This window comes from Tremella mesenterica (assembly GCF_000271645.1).
Source record: "Tremella mesenterica DSM 1558 unplaced genomic scaffold TREMEscaffold_2, whole genome shotgun sequence".
Taxonomy (NCBI): Eukaryota; Fungi; Basidiomycota; class Tremellomycetes; order Tremellales; family Tremellaceae; genus Tremella; species Tremella mesenterica.
Genome location: NW_006711226.1, coordinates 2,206,539 through 2,225,389, shown reverse-complemented (window position 1 = coordinate 2,225,389; position 18,851 = coordinate 2,206,539). Strand labels below are relative to the sequence as shown.

The 18,851-nt window shown below is 46.8% G+C and overlaps 5 protein-coding genes across 5 annotated transcripts; 2 read left to right on the top strand and 3 right to left on the bottom strand.

Moving 5' to 3' along the window:
• Nucleotides 1-249: 249 nt before the first annotated feature.
• TREMEDRAFT_73368 (uncharacterized protein) lies at nt 250-3,774 on the bottom strand. The gene is made up of 14 exons (XM_007003081.1): nt 3,640-3,774; nt 3,250-3,586; nt 2,745-3,206; nt 2,585-2,703; nt 2,414-2,515; nt 2,139-2,375; nt 1,960-2,101; nt 1,857-1,916; nt 1,771-1,813; nt 1,663-1,730; nt 1,540-1,627; nt 1,274-1,503; nt 1,046-1,235; nt 250-1,004 (listed from the first exon to the last, which is right to left on the bottom strand). Exons 1-14 carry the CDS (start codon nt 3,657-3,659, stop codon nt 268-270), a joined length of 2,835 nt encoding a protein of 944 aa, XP_007003143.1. The 5' UTR covers nt 3,660-3,774; the 3' UTR covers nt 250-267.
• A 187-nt stretch (nt 3,775-3,961) lies between these two features.
• TREMEDRAFT_27975 (uncharacterized protein) lies at nt 3,962-5,653 on the top strand (the record flags this gene model as incomplete). The annotated part of the gene is made up of 9 exons (XM_007002348.1): nt 3,962-4,346; nt 4,401-4,591; nt 4,642-4,769; nt 4,815-4,916; nt 5,052-5,183; nt 5,214-5,270; nt 5,317-5,405; nt 5,451-5,527; nt 5,573-5,653. 9 exons carry the CDS (start codon nt 3,962-3,964, stop codon nt 5,651-5,653), a joined length of 1,242 nt encoding a protein of 413 aa, XP_007002410.1.
• Nucleotides 5,654-6,904: 1,251 nt separating this feature from the next.
• TREMEDRAFT_24092 (uncharacterized protein) lies at nt 6,905-7,162 on the bottom strand (the record flags this gene model as incomplete). Its single annotated transcript, XM_007002208.1, has 1 exon — nt 6,905-7,162. A coding segment is annotated over one exon (258 nt), but the record flags the coding sequence as incomplete, so codon positions are not given.
• Nucleotides 7,163-7,639: 477 nt separating this feature from the next.
• Nucleotides 7,640-12,704, top strand: TREMEDRAFT_60571 (uncharacterized protein; the record flags this gene model as incomplete). The annotated part of the gene is made up of 6 exons (XM_007002801.1): nt 7,640-7,779; nt 8,028-8,092; nt 8,667-8,898; nt 8,948-11,519; nt 11,722-12,198; nt 12,393-12,704. The coding sequence occupies 6 exons, from the start codon at nt 7,640-7,642 to the stop codon at nt 12,702-12,704; spliced, it is 3,798 nt and encodes a 1,265-aa protein (XP_007002863.1).
• Nucleotides 12,705-12,923: 219 nt separating this feature from the next.
• On the bottom strand, nt 12,924-15,304 carry TREMEDRAFT_37980 (uncharacterized protein; the record flags this gene model as incomplete). Its single annotated transcript, XM_007002444.1, has 10 exons — nt 12,924-13,084; nt 13,263-13,401; nt 13,552-13,639; nt 13,682-14,069; nt 14,173-14,555; nt 14,697-14,856; nt 14,904-14,917; nt 14,959-15,038; nt 15,083-15,128; nt 15,261-15,304. 10 exons carry the CDS (start codon nt 15,302-15,304, stop codon nt 12,987-12,989), a joined length of 1,440 nt encoding a protein of 479 aa, XP_007002506.1. The 3' UTR covers nt 12,924-12,986.
• Between the last annotated feature and the right edge of the window lie 3,547 nt (nt 15,305-18,851).

The following is an 18,851-nucleotide window of genomic DNA, read 5'->3' as shown; positions in this document are numbered from 1 at the left end:
ACCTGTCACACCAAGTGGTGTGACTACCGAATGGAGACAGGTGGGACCTAATACTTTTTTCAGGTTACTTGAAGGCCACTCGAACTTCATGCATGTCATTCAACACAGTGATGACAACTCCATGCAGAGTCGACTTTTGACTTGAGAAAGGGAATCGTTGATAGTCATGAAGGCGCCTGCCTATGTAGTGTGCGAGAGATGCATGTTGCAGTGGTGAACGATTCACGCGGGGAAGTTGATCCAATTGATAAACAGTGTATCAATGCATCACCCCTTCGTCGTCACCGTCATAGCCATTCGTAATCGAGATCGAATCGACAATGGCCTCAAGGCCAAATGTGCCAAAGTCCTCCCCATCTTCTCCTTCTCCTTCCCCGACCTCACCCGCTCATTTCTTAACGATTCAGGTTGAAGAGTTGTCATACGGAGTCCCAATCCGCTCTCAGACGGCAAGAGTTGACTGAGTCCAGTAGGGAATTCAGAAACCGAGTCCTCCGCTCGTGGAGGATCAGGCAATGGGAAATCCCGAATCAACGGTCTTGCTCTCTTGTCCCTATTCGGAAAACTTTCCCAACTCTCTATCTCCTCGTCTGGACTCTTGACCCTCTTCTTTCGAGTCAATGCCGGTGGTGAAAGTAGTCTCAAACGTTTCCCATGACTGCTAAGTGGTTCCCATGTCTCTTTTCGTTTCTCGGGGGTTCGTAAGATGTCTTGAAGTCGTGCAGCCGCTTCCGACGGTCTTTTCAGAGGAGAGCTCCTCGATGGAACAGGAGTGGAACGAATCGGAGTGGGAGGAGAAGTCTTGTATATCGAAGGGACGGAGTATGCTCTCGTTGGAGAGAAAGGGAGTTTTCGAGGTGATGGAGTAGGGAAGTCAGGAATGTCTATCACGTATTGAGAAGATGAACGCCATGCTCGATCCAGGGAATCTTCTTGCGATACCACAGTGGTCGCATAGCCTAAAGCGTCATGGGCGGTTCGAATAAGTTGCTTTGAGTCGAGAGCTATCTGTAAATAAATGTCAGGGAGATGACGGTGGACTGACCATCGATCCATGGTCGATCTCGAGAATCATAGATCTTTTGAAGACGTGGAAAACGGAGTTCGTACAACCCTCCTGGGAGCTTTTGGAAGCCGGCACCCATCACCTCTGCACAAAGAGGTTGTTCGAATAAGACCGATGGTGGTGGAATACCATTTGGAAGGGTGTAAGACCATGATAGGCCGAGTAATCTCTACAAATCAGTCTCTTCCAAGTGGTAAGATGATTGACAATGATGTAGGAAATACGACTTGCCCGTTTGAGACGATCATCCTTATCATACGACTTGGTCTTCCATCTCCCATGTCGAATAGCTTCGTTGTATATCTCCAGCGTATCCCTGTTGGGCCCGTAAGACGCACGAAAAAGGATTTCGAAATGAGGTATCTCTTCTCGACGCTTGACTTTATCCGAGTCGGTCAAAGTACCAATGTAGAAGGTAGTGAAGACGGAAGTATCCACTGAGATCAGCACATGCGTGTTGACACTCCGCCCACCTCTCAGTTCTCTAGCACGATCTAAATCCCAACCAGCTCCGAGGACGACGAGGTCGATACAATCACCGAGATCAGGGATATAATCTTTCTGCCCGTCAATAATCATCATCTTCTCAAACCCACCTTGAGCTTGACCCATGGCCAGCGCATACCGATATAAGTCGATCCGGCGGCTTTGAGAATGAGGCCCTCTACTCGTCAGTCGTGATCACAATCGGACGGACGACCCACCTTGGTGATCGTCACAGCATTTCCTGAAAGCTACTTCAAGAGCCTGTGTAGTCAGGATATATTCAATGGTCAAGTGAATTAATCACCGCCGAGGCCATCCGTCTACCGAAAGTCATTGATATCAAAGTTCGTTCTGCCACGAATGCCTAGCTATCAGTACATGTGAGGCGCGTGGTAGGAGAAGCTCACAAAGCCGGGTATGGGACGAACAATCCTTTCCAGTGTTTTCCTTCTGACATCATACGACTCTCTAAGCAAACTCTCACCGTCGATTGATAAGACGTCGAAAAAAGCCAAACAAAGATGTCTGCGTCTGTCTCTCCAATCACGGCTGCTGCTTCAGTCATTTTGCTATCAATTAGACGTACCCTTGAATCTTGTCCGTTGCAGTCACACCCGCTGCACCTAGCCACCAAAATTCCTCCAATCCAGGACCTCGTCCCCCTTCCCTCTGTCCCTCGTTGTACGGCAATACTTCTGCCTCCAATATGACCGATTTTCGTACGGAAGGTTTCACAAGCGGCAAGCCTTCCATGCGCTCGGCCAAGGTTGGATGTACGGGCAGATGATCCGGGGTGTGTAAGCCAAGAGTTGCACACAGGATACTTGTATGTCAGCTTCTCGCTCACAAATGACAACTTACCTGTGAGTATTGATTCGATCATGAGTGCTATCTCGTTTTGACTTGCTGAAGATGGTGATGCAAGGTTCACCATTTAGATTCAGTTCCACATGGATCTGCATTCTACAAGTCAACTGCCTCCTCTCTTCTTCACTTCTGTAGGGATGGGGCAGATAAAAAGTTTGATCATACCTATAACCGTCATACTTCGTCTCCGCCCAGACTGCCCCAGGGCGCTCAACACCCCGCCTTTCGTCGAAAAAGACGTTGAGGGCGTCATCAATCGATCGTCCTTTCCGACATTTCGGGATCTTTTCATCAGCTTGCATTGCATCTTTGGAATGAGGCGCACTTGGACGTTTATTCCCACCATCGGTCCCACAGGAGTTCCGATATCCCCTGCTGAAGCATTACGACTCTTCTCCGCTAAATCGGCACATCGATCCAAACTTCCAATCCCGGAACGATACAATTCCAACATCCGAGGATCCCATTGTCGCATCGCATCAAACAACTCTAATTGAGCAGGAGCGGCGGTAGTTTTGATCCTCAACATCGCGGTGGGATTGCGCACGGACATCTTGGGTAATGGATTAAGTAAAGGTCGAAGATCACGTAGTATGACTTGAGTTAGGACTGCCATAGCATAAGGTGAGAGACCAGAATATCGAAAAAGTCTTGTCAAAACTTCCGTACGAGAGGACGGTAGAGGTTGTTGAGAAAGTTGTGAAAAGGAAGAAGTAGCCGCTAGTTGATCGAGCAATTGATCAACCTCTCGTATACTGATTTGAGATCTTCCTTCTGAGCTTGATGACTATCGATGAGTGACTTTTCAAACTTGCTTTCAATACACTCACACGATCCTTACAAGCGAATTCCACTTCTTTCCCTAGACAACCAGAACCGCCATGTTCACCCCATTGTACACTATCCCATCTTGTCAGACCAGACACCCCGAGGATCTTCTCTAGATCCTTGGCGAGGATATGTTCTCGATTCCCATACCTCCTCCTGGAACCCTCGTGCGGGAATAAAAGTCGAAACAGGTGTTTCCCCGTGTAGGGGGGAAAAGGTCTTGGAAGATGGGCCAGCCAGGAGGCAAAGATTTTCGAAGGTGTCAAAGTGATTTTCTCTCCCGTAGGTCGACTAGATACTTTAGGCGGATGACCAAGTCGATGAATGAGTAAGGCAAAACTGTTTCGTCAGTTATAGTATTCGATCATGACCCAAAGTAGAACAAAACTGACCTCTCAAAGGGGACATCCATGACGAGAGGGTGACTTGTACAGCTCTGACGGGGTAGTCACAGTGATCATCAGACAATATATACACAATATTTACACTCAGATCCTCGACGACACTATATACACTGTCTCACACTCTCTACCCCCCTCTGTTGTACACAAATGATACCAGATCTGTTCATGTATCTGGGTGACGCGTACTTGGCTGATGTTCTCTCAGGCACGGATCATCTTCACTTTATTTCATCCCCCCTCTAACCATTCACCTCTGACATTTAGCCAAGACACTTCTCGACCTCTTCAAGTTCAACCCACCCTGATCATCATGACTTCGCATGACCCATTAGACCTGTTTCGGGCTTCTTTAACCTCTTCCACGACACCTGTACTCCTCACATCCGCATCAGAGCCGTCACCGACAATTCCGCTCGCAGCATACATATCATTCCCTCAACCTTCTGGTGAACCCATCAACATCCCCAAAGATGCCCCGACGCGGTATACAGCCCGTGCCGACACTCGCACAGAGTTTTACAACATTGGACAAATATGGCTAGCTTGGACTGAACGTGAGAGTGGGGTTAGAGAGTATCTCGCAAAGGGTCAAGCGAGCGGTGTGGGTTATGTAGGTATCGCCGATCGAAGAGCTGTGGTGGAATATCTTCAAGGGGGACATGGGGGTAATCGAATCATCAAAGTCGGAGATGAAGGTAAGTTTTCAACGTATTTTACCCAAAAATAAGTCTTCTGACTAGGATAAGGAGTTTCTGCCGAAGGAGTTTCATCTGCTTTAGATTTGTCAGAAGCTGGACCTTCAAGACCTGCTGTACCAGCCAAGAGAAAGTACGAAGTGGACATTACGGATCGAGAGTTTTGTCGCAAATTAAGATCTCAAGAGGTGGAGTTGAGAGATCGGAATAGTGTTCTGCGAGCTACAGCGGGAGGGAAAATCAACGTAAGACATTTCATTTCGTTCCTTTCAATATACATAGAGCTAAATGTTAGAACTTTGAAAGCTTCCTCAAATCTGTCATGTCGGAGAAGATAAGAACTCTGAGAAAATCACTGGAAACAGGTGGTAAAGCTCAACCTAGCACTCAACAATCTCAAACCACTTATGGTAGGCTCACTCCGTCGTACAGGCGTGGATTTGGGAGCTGACAAAGAGATCCGAATAGGTCTAAAAAGCAAAGATCTTCAAACCCTATCATCATCATCTCATCTTCACCTACCTCGCTCGTCACCATGTGGAACGTGAAGAAGTTTTTGGAACAAGGAGTGTGAGTCGATGGTCCACCGTTCAAATATGCGTTCTATTGTCAATCATGTACCGCGCCCTCGTGTCATCACAAGTCATCAGGAAAATGCACGATTTAGATCGTCTCAGAGTAGACTGGATGTTGACTTATACATAGGTTCGAACCCTCCGAAGTTGCCAGAGCGAATGAAGCTCAACAAGGTAACACCCGAGCGGAAGATATGGTACCCGTACTTCGTAAACGTTCCACTCCACAGGGTCAGTCCTCTATACCATATACCATATGTCAGTATATCTGATACTCAGGTGAAGTGTCTAGCAAATATTACGTGGTAGATGGTGTGGAGGCATTACAGAAGTTTGGACAAGATGCTTGGTGAATCCTATATCTCTACATTGAATATGTTCTGACTCAATTTTAGGGACCGAGTGGTATGCGTCTTGACGACTGGTCAAGCGTGGCAGTTCAAACCTTACAAATGGCAAGATCCAAAGGTTTTATTCCGACATGGTGGGTCTCTATCACCATAATGAATTTGTTTGTGTTGACGATCAGTCAAAGGTGTCTATTTTCAATGGAGTAACGAACCGATCAATCCAACGGTAAGAGATTGGAATGTGACTGAAATGAGGGTGAGTTATCTCACGCATTGTGTATCCCCTTTCTCTAACAGCCAGATCGATAGGAATAAACGACATATAGATCGACAGGTCGTTGCTGAATTTTGGCGCGTGTTGGACGAAGCAAAGAAACGTTGATTTTCTGTCCTTGATCAAATTCTCCATCGTATCTCGCATGTATGCATGATCTTCTCATTTGGTCTCGCCCTCGGATTGCGGGAATACCCAAAAGACAATCTAGTCCTTTCGACAAACCAGTTGGGTCGAGGAATCCATGATAAAAAGTTGCGGGATGCGGGAATGATTGTACATTTTTCAGACAAATACAATCGTACGAATCCTCACACCCCTACCCACTTATACCACGTTGTTCCCTATCCATCAGCTAAGAGTCCAATTGAACAAAGAAAAAAACCAACTCCGATATTATTCTTAGTCACAACCTTTTTAGTGACAAGAGCTATGAGACATTTATTCACTTTAGGTTGAGGAAGTTCAGGTGGGAAAACCATAGCTTTAACTGTTTTTGTCAGCTGAAGTGTGTTGAAGATTGTCTCAGTCATCATTCGTCAAGGATGACATCATCCTTTCCATGAAAAGTAGTATATACGTTGAAACTTACTTGGTAATCCATCCGGAGCATCCATAAGTCTTCCAATGACTTTTTCCGTGATCAATCTCGCGGCCTATCATCAGTCCTGATCCTGTTAGTCGAACTTTGGAATATACTCACAGGTTGATTACCTCTATATTCAAGTGGTAAAGTATCTATTATAGCCGCTATGTCCAACTGAAATATCAGCTCTTCTCTCTTTCATTCATTCCACCATTCCATCCTCATCTCCCATTCCTGATATAATTGACACAGTCACAACATTTCAATTTGAGAGAACGAAGAATGAGGACTTACATCTCTCTTACGTTTATTACTCATTCCAGGTTTCTTACCCACTGGTTTTTTGACCGGTCTTCGGGGAGCTTCTTCCGACATCACAGTAGCGTAAGTTTGATCACCCGCATGATTCTGTGTGGGATTAGGAGAAGACGGTTCATCTTGTTTTCGTTGTTGAGGGGGCATTGGTGTAGGTTCAGGTTCAATAGCTGGTTCGTCAGTTTGGTGGATATTGTTGGAGAGGAAGAGATTAACGTTTAAGCGTTGGAGCTCTAGCAAAGGAGATTTCGTCTGGAGCCTGATGATTAGCTGATGAAAGATCGTAAATTGTAGAAAGAGTGTTAAGATTGTAACTTACAGCACAAGAATGAGTAGGGAAGTCCAAATGGAGAGGGGCGAAAATATGAGAATGAACGAGGAGAGTTGAGTTCATGAGAGAAATGGTCAGGAGGTGATAACGGAGAAGAGAGTGATTGAATACTTGACAAACTCACAGAAGGCCATTCCACACAAAAAGCATTCATCTTCAAAGCATATAAATAAGCCGAAAAACTCTCATTGAAAGTTCCCAAAGCATCATGTAATTCATTCAAATTGTTCAGGTTTGAAGATAAGGTAGTAGCTTCGTCCGCCAAGTCGGTCATTGGTATACGTAAGAAATCTAAACCTGCGGCTGAGGAAGAAGCTCTATCTTGTGATCTTGCGAGGGAAGAGAGGGATCCTGTGGAAATACGTCGTAGTGGGTGTGGGGGTGCTGGTGCCATGTTGCTTTCTTTGTTTCTCGCTGAATGTCTTTTATTTGGTTGTATCGTCTTTTTTTGCGACGGTACTACTGTAACATGTACCACTGTTATACTCTAGTGCACTTGTGCTTTACTATGGTTTTGTTGGAATGAGTTGGTGCGTCTGACCTCCACTTGGCCATTGGGCCATTGGACGCGTCGCGTGGTTAAGAGGTCAATTTATTTGGTCCCTCACTTTGCCCCACGTTCTTCATAGCACGGGCGTCCTTTGAGTCTTTGGGGATCTGGACCACGGACCATCTCTCAATATGTTTGATCGTCCCTCTCACTAGTCAAAAGTCCCAAACGTGTTCCTGTCCTCAACTTGTCTCCCTTACCGCACCAAAAAACTCATGAGGGCTGATTCTTCTCCTTGTTCCTTCTGACAGCGGGCGCCGGCGGCAAGAAGGACTCAAGGATCAAGGACACCTAAGGAGGCAAGATCAAAACATGATCCTCCTCTCTGCGCTCGGATCGCAGAAGGCCGAGGGAGTTCGAATGGTCAACGTGGGTCACACTGCCTTTGAATCAAAAAAAACCACCGATGACGTCGACGCGGAGAGGATGAAGATGTGCCTCACAACTAAACTGTCAGTTCATCATTCTGGGGGATGGTGGTGGTGGTGGACTGACTGTCTCTGGATCTCTGGACTCATCTTACTAAACTACCATACTCTACAGCTATCCTGCTTTGTCTGAATTTCCGTTCCATTCACCTCTCTTTGTCGACTGCGGAGAGAGTGAGAAAGAGATCAAAGTGATTTGCTGGATAACCCAATCGTACCGACTTTTTTGCCGATTCCTTTGTCCGAGTGATCAAGCCACGGCCGACATTCAGCACCAAAAACTGTTTCTTTCAACTTGTTCGAGAGAGATTTGTATCAGAGCTTTCCTACGCACAAGGTGAGTTGGTCCATAGTCCTACGTCACGTCTCTTTCCACCTTGTTTCACGAGCAGTATTATCAGCATATCAGGTCACAGATTGGAATGAGTCAGGGATAAGAGATTTGACCTCTATCACACGTTGATAAACGCTCGGGCGCTTGATTTTTTTCTCACATCCCAACGTGAAAGAAGCTTCTCTACTCGCAACTATAGATTCACATCTGTTCTCAATGTGTAGTGAGATCAAGATCTAACTGACCCGCAGTCACATTCGATGATCATGCTGCCTTCCACCCGATCAACCTTCATCACCATCACTTTCCCCTTTTGACCTATCCCCCGCGGTCTCTGTCACTTCTCTCCCCCTTTCTTTTCAACTCCTTCGATATTTCACCCAGGTATATCTCACTTTTGAACATTCAAGTCAATCTTTCTCCAGGTGAGGCCCAGATCATCATTGTCATTACGTATCATTCCGGCCAGAAATCAGGATGAAGCTTTCCAAACGACGTTCTCGGGATCGCATTCAAGTAGCTCCTTTACCCCCGTCTTCCTTCTCTTTCTCACCCCCTCGGCATCTTGCACATTCAGATGTGGACCTTTCCACCTCCACATCCGTCACATCAGGCTATCACAGCGACCAAGATTCTTCCAGCTCTCGAAGTAAAGAGAAAAGAAATATACTGGGAGGTAATCGATACCCCCCTCATTCCCTTTTTCCGGGACATGGATGGTCGTTCGGACGGATGAGGAGCTTCAGAGGTAGCTCCAAGGATGAGAATGTGATCGATTTGGCTGTTCAGGAGCAACCTCCCATGCCAAGGTGAGTTCCCTCCCTCGTGATCCAGGATACACGTTGATGACTTCATCAGCTTGTCAGCATCAACTTGCTCCCCTCCGCGTTCACCATCTTCCCGACCTGACCCGAAAGCATCGTCGGTTGACGTCGCCTCCTCGCCTACCCCTGCATCCGTTCGGCAACCTTTGGCGACTTATACTCCGGCGCTTCCCGTCGATACGTCGATGCCTCTTACACCTCCAAACCTCGCGCGAGTAGACTCTTTCCTCTCCCAGCCATCTGACAGTGGTGATTCTTCCCGACCTTTAGTTCCTCGGTCATCTACCGAAGGTCAGATTTCTCATCGTCATCGAGATTCATTCACTCCACCAAAGAAACTCGTGAAACGACGACCTGGCTCGGTAATCCAAGATCAAGAGCTCGATACTTTCCGTCTTGTACCCTCAGGTCAATCAGAGCTCCGCCAACCTCTACCCATTCCACATCCAGATGATGTCGTAGGTGCCACGCACATACAATCACTCCCAATGTCGCAATCCCCTCCCTTCACTCAGCAATTAGGCACGACAGTGCCGGCTCCCCGTTTTTCTCTCGACCGTCAAGGTTCCTCATGTTCCACCGCTCCATCTTCAGATTCTAACACCCCCGCCACTGAAGAATCCGACATGATCCACACTCCCCAGGTTACCCCGCTTAGCCTCTCGACAGCCTCTCCGGAGGTATCATGGGCTGGAGTGGTGGAAATGCGACCGTGTCTCTCTCGTAGCTCGACCAGGTCGTTTCGAGAGGGTGACGATGGTAGTGTTGTCAAAGATAATCGAGGGCAGGAAGGTGATCTTGGAGCGTACATTCGTTCTCATGCAGAAGGCCTGAATCATCGGGCTCGTCGTGATTCTCGAAACTTCCCCCCTCGTTCCTCTTCTCAGTCTTCATTACGGACGGATCCGACAATCTCATCCGAGCGCACGGCGAGACGAGGCTCAGTGTTGGGCCTTCAGTCCGCCCTGACCTCCCCTACGACTTCTCGCAACGCGTCCGACAATGAATCCCCCTCAATTGGGCAACAACCTAATCGCATATCCTTTGCCCAAGATGGGAACAGACGGTCTATAGTCTTCGAAACCCCAGTCAACTTTGGGGACGGCGACGAAACCATTCCTCGTAGAAGGGCGAAGCCAACTCGTCCACCACTTATCAGGAACCGCTCAAGCTCACTGGGCGCCATGTCAAACGCGACAGATTCGATCTACAGCATCGGAGAGGTCAACATAGCCACTAAAAGCGTCTTCACGGCCGCCAAAACTGTTGCGTTGGCTTCTCCGTACAGTCCTTCAGCGTCGGAAGACGGTCCCTCTGTGATGGAAACCTTGCAGCGAATGAAGAATTCTTCAATGTCCATACGTCAGGCTATGGAGTCAGATCCTGTCCTCGCCCTCGCCACGTCAACCCCTTCCGTGACGGATCGAGAGAATGAATCGCGGAACGCTTTCGAAGATGATATGAATTCCGTGCGCCGACGCGCACCTCCTCCTCCACGCTTAACGGAAACCTTCGCAACCCGAGCTGACAAAGCGATGGCGAGACGATCTTTACCAACCTCACCTACAGTACGACAGGACACCCCTGCGCCTCCCAAATCGGCTGTGCCACAGAGTTCCAAGAACCAAGAGGTAATCCCCAAAAGACCTGGTATGCCTGAACGTCAAAGTAGTTTCAGTAGACTTTGGCGAAAGCTGAGTGCGCCCGGATCCAAGAGAAGCAAGAAAGTCGACGGCGGTGGCGAGGGAAGTGTGCCTACGTCGCCTGTCAAACATGTCAGACCTCAAATCGATACCAACATTCCTCCTGTTCCGATCCCGCGAAAGAGGTCTTCAAAGAAGGGATTGTCGCCCATTCGGAGCAGTCCCGACGATAAACTGCTTCATGGAGGTTCTCTGACGAGACAGGGGATGATGATGATCGATCTTGATATCCCTGAAGTACCCGTCCGCCCTGCACGCTTCAATTCGAAAGATAAAATCTCTTCCCCATCCGAAAACAAACCTATTCGGTTTTCACCAGCGATACATTCCTCACCTACGATACATTCTTCACCTGTTGTCCTGAGTTCTCCGCCAACACAACCCACCCGATCCACGTCCCTTCCGGTACCTATTCAGCCTGTCACTCGAGTCACAAATATACGTCCCATCCGAAAGGTCACACTTCCTCCCTCCACCTCATCTGAAAATGAAATAGTGGACTTGCTCTCACCACCCGAATCGCAAATCCCTACCCCGGATGTTTCTTCGGACACCGATGACGCCCCTGATCCTTTGACAGGTTTGGCGGCTCAAAGAAATCTCAATCTCACCTTGTCGGAAGAACTAAAGAAGAGAAGAAGTGAACTTTACAGAAGGACGTTGTTCGATATTGCAGATGATCGGGTGTTTCAACAAGTTTTAGAGGATTTGACGAGGTTGGAGGATGTCCATCATCTTCAACGTGGTTCTAGCGGTCTTCCAACTCCTCAGTTGAGTAGAACGCCGTCGATCGATGAGTTGGCAAATTTATCGAAACAAGATGGGATGAAGGCTTGGTTCGTAACGAGGGAGTTGGTACAAGGTGAGAGAAGGTATGGACGGTTGTTAGCGAAAGGCGTGACGGTATGTCTAGAAATTGTTCCACCCCTTTCACTTGCCTCTGTATGCGTCACACTTGCAACTTGGTTCTTACCTTTTCGTCGAGAGCTTTACCTGCCATGTTATTCGAATGAAGAGGCACATAGCTACTTCAGTACGACACTACTACCCACCAATATCGAATCTGACTGGTTGTGCTCGTGTGAGACGGACATTAACGTGACAGATTGTTCAAGCGGCATGCGGCGAGTCAGCCTTGACGTACGAATATAAACCCACCCGTCAATCTAGTTCCGCTTCCTCTACCTCCATTCCATCTCCTATTCAATCACCGTCGACCAAATCTCAAATGCGTCGACCTCGCACATCACACTCCCCCTCTCTTATCTCTGTTCCCAGTCCAAATCCATCTCTCACGGTTCTCGCAGATCGTCTGCCGCGATTGTTAGCCCTCAGTCTAACACTCTCGGCAAGGTTCGAAAGTGACCCATCCCCCGCTGGGGTGGCTTCGGCATTCTCGACTATGGAGAATGAGTTGATGGAGGAGATGACGATGTGGGCTGGGGAAATAGGAGGTTTGGTTGTTGGTGGATACGCTTTGGATGGGATGGGGAGACATAAGAGGAGCGCTAGTCTGAGTGGGAATAGGGAAGGAGATGGAGAAGGAGAGGAACAAGAAGAGAAGTTGAGGTTGTCTGATATTGTGAGTCGTACCTTCTTCTTCCCTTGTATATATCCCTCGTCACTTTGTTCCTATCTTCTGGCATTCTGGTGAGACCCTAAGTATGCCCTATGACTCGGTAATTCAGGCAAGCTCCAAGCATGTGAATGATTCTGGAGGTGGAGTGAACATACCGCACTTTGCAACTATCAGTGGGGCACGAAGCTGATTAACAGGTCATTTCGCCTATACAACGCGTAGGACGATATCGTCTCTTATTCAACGACCTCTCCGAGACTTCACAACCACTCTCCTCGCCTAGGTCCAACACCCCACCCGATTTGTCCATCCCAGATCACCCATACGAGACTATCCTCGCCGCTCTTCAAGCCGCTCAGAGATTAGCAGAAGCATGTAACAAGAAACAAACATTTGATCTGGATGCTCTGAGACGACGGGATGGTAAGAAAAAAAGACAGAGACCGAAGAGCGAATTCGTCAGACCTAGTTCTGGTGTTTCGCTTGCTTGGTTGACAGAGGCTACATGATTTCCATCCCATACTTTCTGATTCTCCTCATGAACGTCCTTTTGTTCCGCGGGGTATTAGGTGGCATTGGAACAGGTGAATGAGGGAGACTTGAATGAGAGCTAATAGAGGCAAGATGACTGGTGTGAGAAGTCACAGAGGAAAATGTGGATATGTAGCTAATAGTTTGTCACGATCATACACGATAAAATACCCCAAGATACATGTCACGAATATTGTCATATCTGAACATTGCATGCATTTTATGTCGAACCACTTATGTTTTGGACAAAGACGAGAGTATCAACGTAAAGTGACTAGCTCTTCGGCGGAAGTGGGATGAATAGCGACGCAAGAATCGAAATCTTCTTTGGTAGCTCCCATCTTGACCGCAACGCCGACTGGCATGTCAGTACTATCACAACAATCATCACTTCCTGCTCGACAATAATGTGATGAAGCCATCTTTCGTTCCTTCTAAAAGTCATGTACACAGAATTCACGCCGAGCGCCGTTTCATAGTTAGGATGAAACATTCACGACAGAAAATGACAGATGATCGAAAAAAAGTACACTCACATCCTTGAAGCATCTCATCACTTCCTTGACCTATGATATGAAGTCCAACGACTTTCTCTTCAGGTCCGACACAGACGAGTTTGTAAGCCGTAGGTTGTTTGTGTTCATCTTCCACCATGGCAAAAGACATTGCTTTGAACTACCAGTCAGATACGTTTGACACCTTTTCAACACCTCCTTTCTCTTCACCTCATCTTCATCTCAGTGGCAGTCACGCGATATGAGTCAACCGTTAAATCGAATATGAGAAGTGGGGTTGACGGGAGAGAGGGAGACAGCTCACACTCACCGAAGTCTTATATATCTTGACATTCTCATCCCCATACTTCTTCCTTGCTTCCGGTTCAGTCAATCCAGTGGTACCTATAGTCGGATGGCTTGGAATCAGTATTGTACATGGAGTCATGAAGGGGACTTACGAAAAGACGACACTTGGGATATTCTCATAAGATAACTTTTGATTTTTGAACTTTTCCGGTCCAAATAAACGATTACTCAATCGTCTTCCAGCAGCTATAGCCACGGGAGTCAAGAGATATTTCCCTGCTACATCCCCAACGGCGAATATGTTAGGTACGGTGGAAACTTGATATTCGTCCACTACAACATCACCTTTATCGTTTGTCTCTACGCCGACGGACTTTAAGTTGAGTTTTTCAGTGTTGGAATGACGTCCGATGGCCCATAGTAAAGTGTCGACTTCCAGAGGTTTGTCGAGGGAGTCAACGTATACGAGAAGAGAACCTGTTGATGTTTTTTCAACTTTTTTTACGTGAGAAGATTTATGAACTGTCATCCCTGTTTTTTCTGATTGATCAGACATTTTCACCTCCCACTTCCATTTCCAGTGTGCTATCTAGGAAGATACGATGGAGAAAGGTGGAAGGAAGAATGAAGTGCGACGACTCACCCATGTAAGGCATCAAAGTATCGGAAAGCATAGGATCAAACGTTCGCAAAACTTGATCGTATCGGATGATCAAATGCGTTTCCGTGCCGAGTGTGTTGAACACTCCTGCAAGTTCGACGGAAATGTAACCAGCACCAACGACGGCAACTCGTTTTGGCTGTGTTTCCAAGTCGAAGAACCCGTCAGAGTCTATTCCATAAGAAGCCCCAGGGATGGTTTCGTCTGAAGGAATGGTTGGTCGACCTCCGACAGCAATCAATATGTTTTTAGCTCGGACTTGGTAGGTGATTCCGTCATCTTGTTTGATTTGAACAGTGTTGCGGTCGACGAAAGACGCCCAGCCTTGGTGTTCGTCCACTTTGGAGTTTAGTAAATTACGTTCGCTGCCAATTAGCGGAGCCCCGCGTCTCGAACCTCCATCATGCAGCTTATCAAGCTGCGATCCAGGTGATTGGGAGGAGTGGTGGGGTGGAAAGGCTGACAAGGTTTAAAGAATAAAGGCGTGAGGAGAAATGTAGACCCACTATATCCCATTGAGGTTCTTGATATAGGCATCCCTCTTATGTTTCAAAGTGGTCCAGTCAAAGTTCTCGTACATCTTCTTGGCATCTTCAGGATTGCCAAAACCATACGGGGCAGCTTTACGAAGAGTATCGGCCACATCGGCGGTATACCACATGATCTCTGTTCTATCAGCTTCGTCTTTTCACTCTTTTTCGAAGATGACAGACTCTTGGGAACGCATCTATATGTCAGCGATGGTTCAAAGAAGGAATGACGACGAACCCAACGTTGACACATGTTCCTCCGAGTCGATGAGTGCCTTCTATCAATCCTACTTTGGCACCGTACTCTGCTGCACGACGCTACACATCAGCGAAGCATGCAAAACCATCTTGAGGGTACCCACAGCGGAAGCTATTCCACCACTACCGCCGCCAATGACCAGATAGTCGCTGCTTGGTCAGCATCCGCCACCATCTCTCAAGCAACAGGAGAGCTTCATCAACGAAGTCAATTTACCGACGCAAAGTCAAGTAGGAGATAAGAGATACATAGGAGATCAGGAATCGACCGAACAGACTCACTATTCAGGAAATTGGTCACCTTGCTTTGCGCTGATGGGAGGCATCTTGAGCGATAGAGTGGTTGTGAAGGTCTTTTTGTAGGTGAAGAAGCTAGAGCTGTGACCAGAAAAACAAGGTCGGATGCTCTGACGTAGCAGAGATGGAAAGAACAACGACAGTTTGATCAATCCTCCACAAGCGGGAGGTAGCGATGAGGGATATATATCAAAGTCAGAATAGTGGTAGGAATGAGATGACCGAGAAGTCCGGTTGCGACGATCGAGAAGACCGACGGCGGCATTTCTATTTCTCACAGAAACACGCGACTGTTCTCTTTCCATTCATCCTCATGACTCACTTTGAACAACTCCCACGCAATATCAAGCATAAAACTCTGTCTTCATATTATCCCCACTTGCACAGACTACAAGATTTTATTAGTCCGCATTGCGACAAGCTCCTTCAGGGATCTGATATTGAGGAATACACTCAGCTCCTTCGCTCCACCCTATGCGGGGTAAGGGAGTCGGTCCCATGGCCTCAGAGGGACCAGGAAGCTGGTTGCGAACTGGATGGTACGCAGCAAGAAGCTATCGATAGGATCCTCTTGGAGATCGGTAGGAGAAGGAATAGGGATGTTCTCCTATCGACCGACAGAGTGAGTGAAAGAATAGTGTTCGACAATCAGGAATGTAATGCTGACGTGTAGAATCATGATGCTCGACTACCTGTCAATGCTTCTCGTCCTGGGGTCGAGAATAGACATGCTAATTCTCCCTCCGCCTTACTACGTTCACTAGCCTTCAAGATTTTACGAGTCAGGTCAGTCCTTGTCATGACGCCCTTGAGATGCTAATGGGGTAGATTAGGAGACGCGGGATTTCGACATCTTCTCTTACACACATCTCTGTTTATTCCAGTTGGTAACAATTGTTTTCTCCAGCTTAGCGGTGTACCGGTGTACGATCTATATCAACATCCTATCCTAGCTTCCTCGTCGACGTCAGAACCTGTCTTTGAAATTCGTGGTAAGAAAAGAAAACGAGGTGATTCCTCAGACAAGCTCAAGGCGTCTCAAAATCGACAGCCGAGGTGAGTCGAGGGAAACGAAATCGGGTTCTATTTGACATCATAGCCCTGCGACAATCTATATCTCCCGTCAAAGCATGTTCTACGGTCATCCCCTCCGCAAACCTAACGGAAAACACATCTCTGGTCTTCCTCCAAAACATGTCCTCAACAAACTTGGCGCATCACTTGAAAAAGGTATTACCGACAAAATGTGTCTGATATTGGCACGACATGTTTTCCCTTCCTTGTTCTGTCTCCCCTCTTTCTCCGCATCAAAGAAAAGTATGAGATTACCTGACGAGCCTAAAATTCAAGGGAGCACTAGGAGATTGACAGGAATCATGGGTGCGATGAGGGAGATCATTACCAGACACGCCAAAGTTGACTATCCTCAAACCCTCAAGCGATGTACAGAACGAAAAGTTAATTGCCTTTATTTACTTTCTATACCAACGATATGGCTCACTGTCAGACTCGTGATTCTTCACAATTGGTTGAACCAGTTCCACACTCTCGAGTATGCCACTTTGTCTCCACCATGATCAAGACTTTGCTACCTTCTACAATCCTAGGAAGTCAACAAAATGTCGAAACCATCAAACGACATGCCCATCGAGTTATTCGAGCGAAACAGTACGAACCCATCTCCCTGCATTCTCTTATCCAAGGGTTTAATACGCGTGATCTGACTTGTCTCGCCTTGGATCCGCACGAACGTTGCAACATGCAAGAAACGAGAAAACGACAATCGCTGAGTAACGAATTCATATTTTGGATCTTCAACGACTTGCTCATCCCACTCCTCAAAAATTGTTGTTATATAACGGAAACATCTGCCACCCGATACGAAACCGTCTACTATCTACATGATGAATGGGCTTTCGCAACTCGACCTCATTTCCGTCAACTGGAAGAAGACTTACTCGAAGAATTAGATCCTAACGAAAAACATTTCGCTCTCCAAGGTCCACTTGGTGTCTCAGCTGTACGACTCATTCCTAAACCCAATAGCGGTTTTCGTCCTATAGTCAATCTCGGTCGTAGTATTAAAACCCCCTTCTTACCTGGTATACCACTTCCTAATACAAAATACACTTCGGCCAATCAAATTCTTCGTAGTGTACATCAAGTCTTGACATTTGAGAACGAAAGACATTCCGATAAACTAGGTTCATCCCTTTTAGGTACCAACGAAATCTTTTTTCCTCTTCAACAACTCAAGAAAGATCTTTTGAGTATATATGGGAAAATACCTAAATTGTATTTCGTGAAAATGGATATTCGTGCAGCTTTTGATACTATTCCTCAAGATAAAGTCCTTGATATAGTTTCTTCTTTATTGGATAAAGATCATGATTATTGTCTCATGTTATACTGTTTACTTCTTCCACCCGCTAGTGAGCAATCTCAAGGATCGACCAGACGATTATTCAAGACTAAAGCTATGGTGGATGATCTAGCTTCGTCTCATTCTTTCTCTGTTCAAGCTGAAACCATCGCGAAACCTTTGAGGAATGCAGTCATCGTCGATCTTGTTCGTAGGCGACATGTATCAAAACAATCTTGTATGTCTCTATTACGGACTCATATCAAAGAGAATATTTGGCAGATCGATAGGAGGTTGTTCCGACAGAAAACGGGTATACCACAAGGTAGCAAGATCAGCAGTTTGTTATGTTCATTCTTTTACGCAGCTATGGAGAAAGAACATCTTCAATGGACTTCTAGTAAACCAGGAACAAGGTTGCTGAGGTATATTGATGATTTTCTGTTCGTTAGCGACGATTCGAATTTGGCTAGAAGGTTCGTGGTGGAGATGAATCAAGGTTTTCCAAAGTACGGAGCATTCATCTCGAACAATAAAACTATTACAACTTTCGATCCGACTACAATGGATGAGGTCGAACATCTGAAATGTGAGTCATCTCGTAAATCAGAATGAGCTAATATTCTAGTATTCCCATATTGCGGCTTTCTCGTCGATACCGAAACACTCGACATTACAATGGATCATCCACGCATCTTGTCCACTCGTCAGTTTTCCGCGCTGTTAGCAAAGTCGACGCTGATGGTTAGCGGCCAAACAATCCTTTGCTCTCCGATCCGACCGTCATCGCGGCGCAGGGTTCGTAGGATGGTTCAGTCGACAATTGGAAAACCGCAATCACGTTGCCTATGTGAGCTGGCATGGCCGGATTTCTCGTAGTGAAGTGGCTGACAACAGCTCGACACAACTCATAACGACATGGTAACAGTCTTTAGGAATGTCTACCTGAATTTCATGTTGACAGGGATGAAGCTGCCCCATTACTTCTCCCAAGAGGTCCTCACAACCCAACAATCCAGATTGATCTTCGGTACGTACTCCACTTTTTGTCAATCATAATGAGCTGAATGATGAGATGGGATATGCGCTGCCACAGATTACACCTATGCCGCTGGTCGAGCCAGAGTCAGGCATGCGGCGAGAAGCGATCGCGGCCGGGATCATTTTGCAGTCAAGCGAGTTGACTTCGTATTGTGAGTCTTGAGACATGGAAG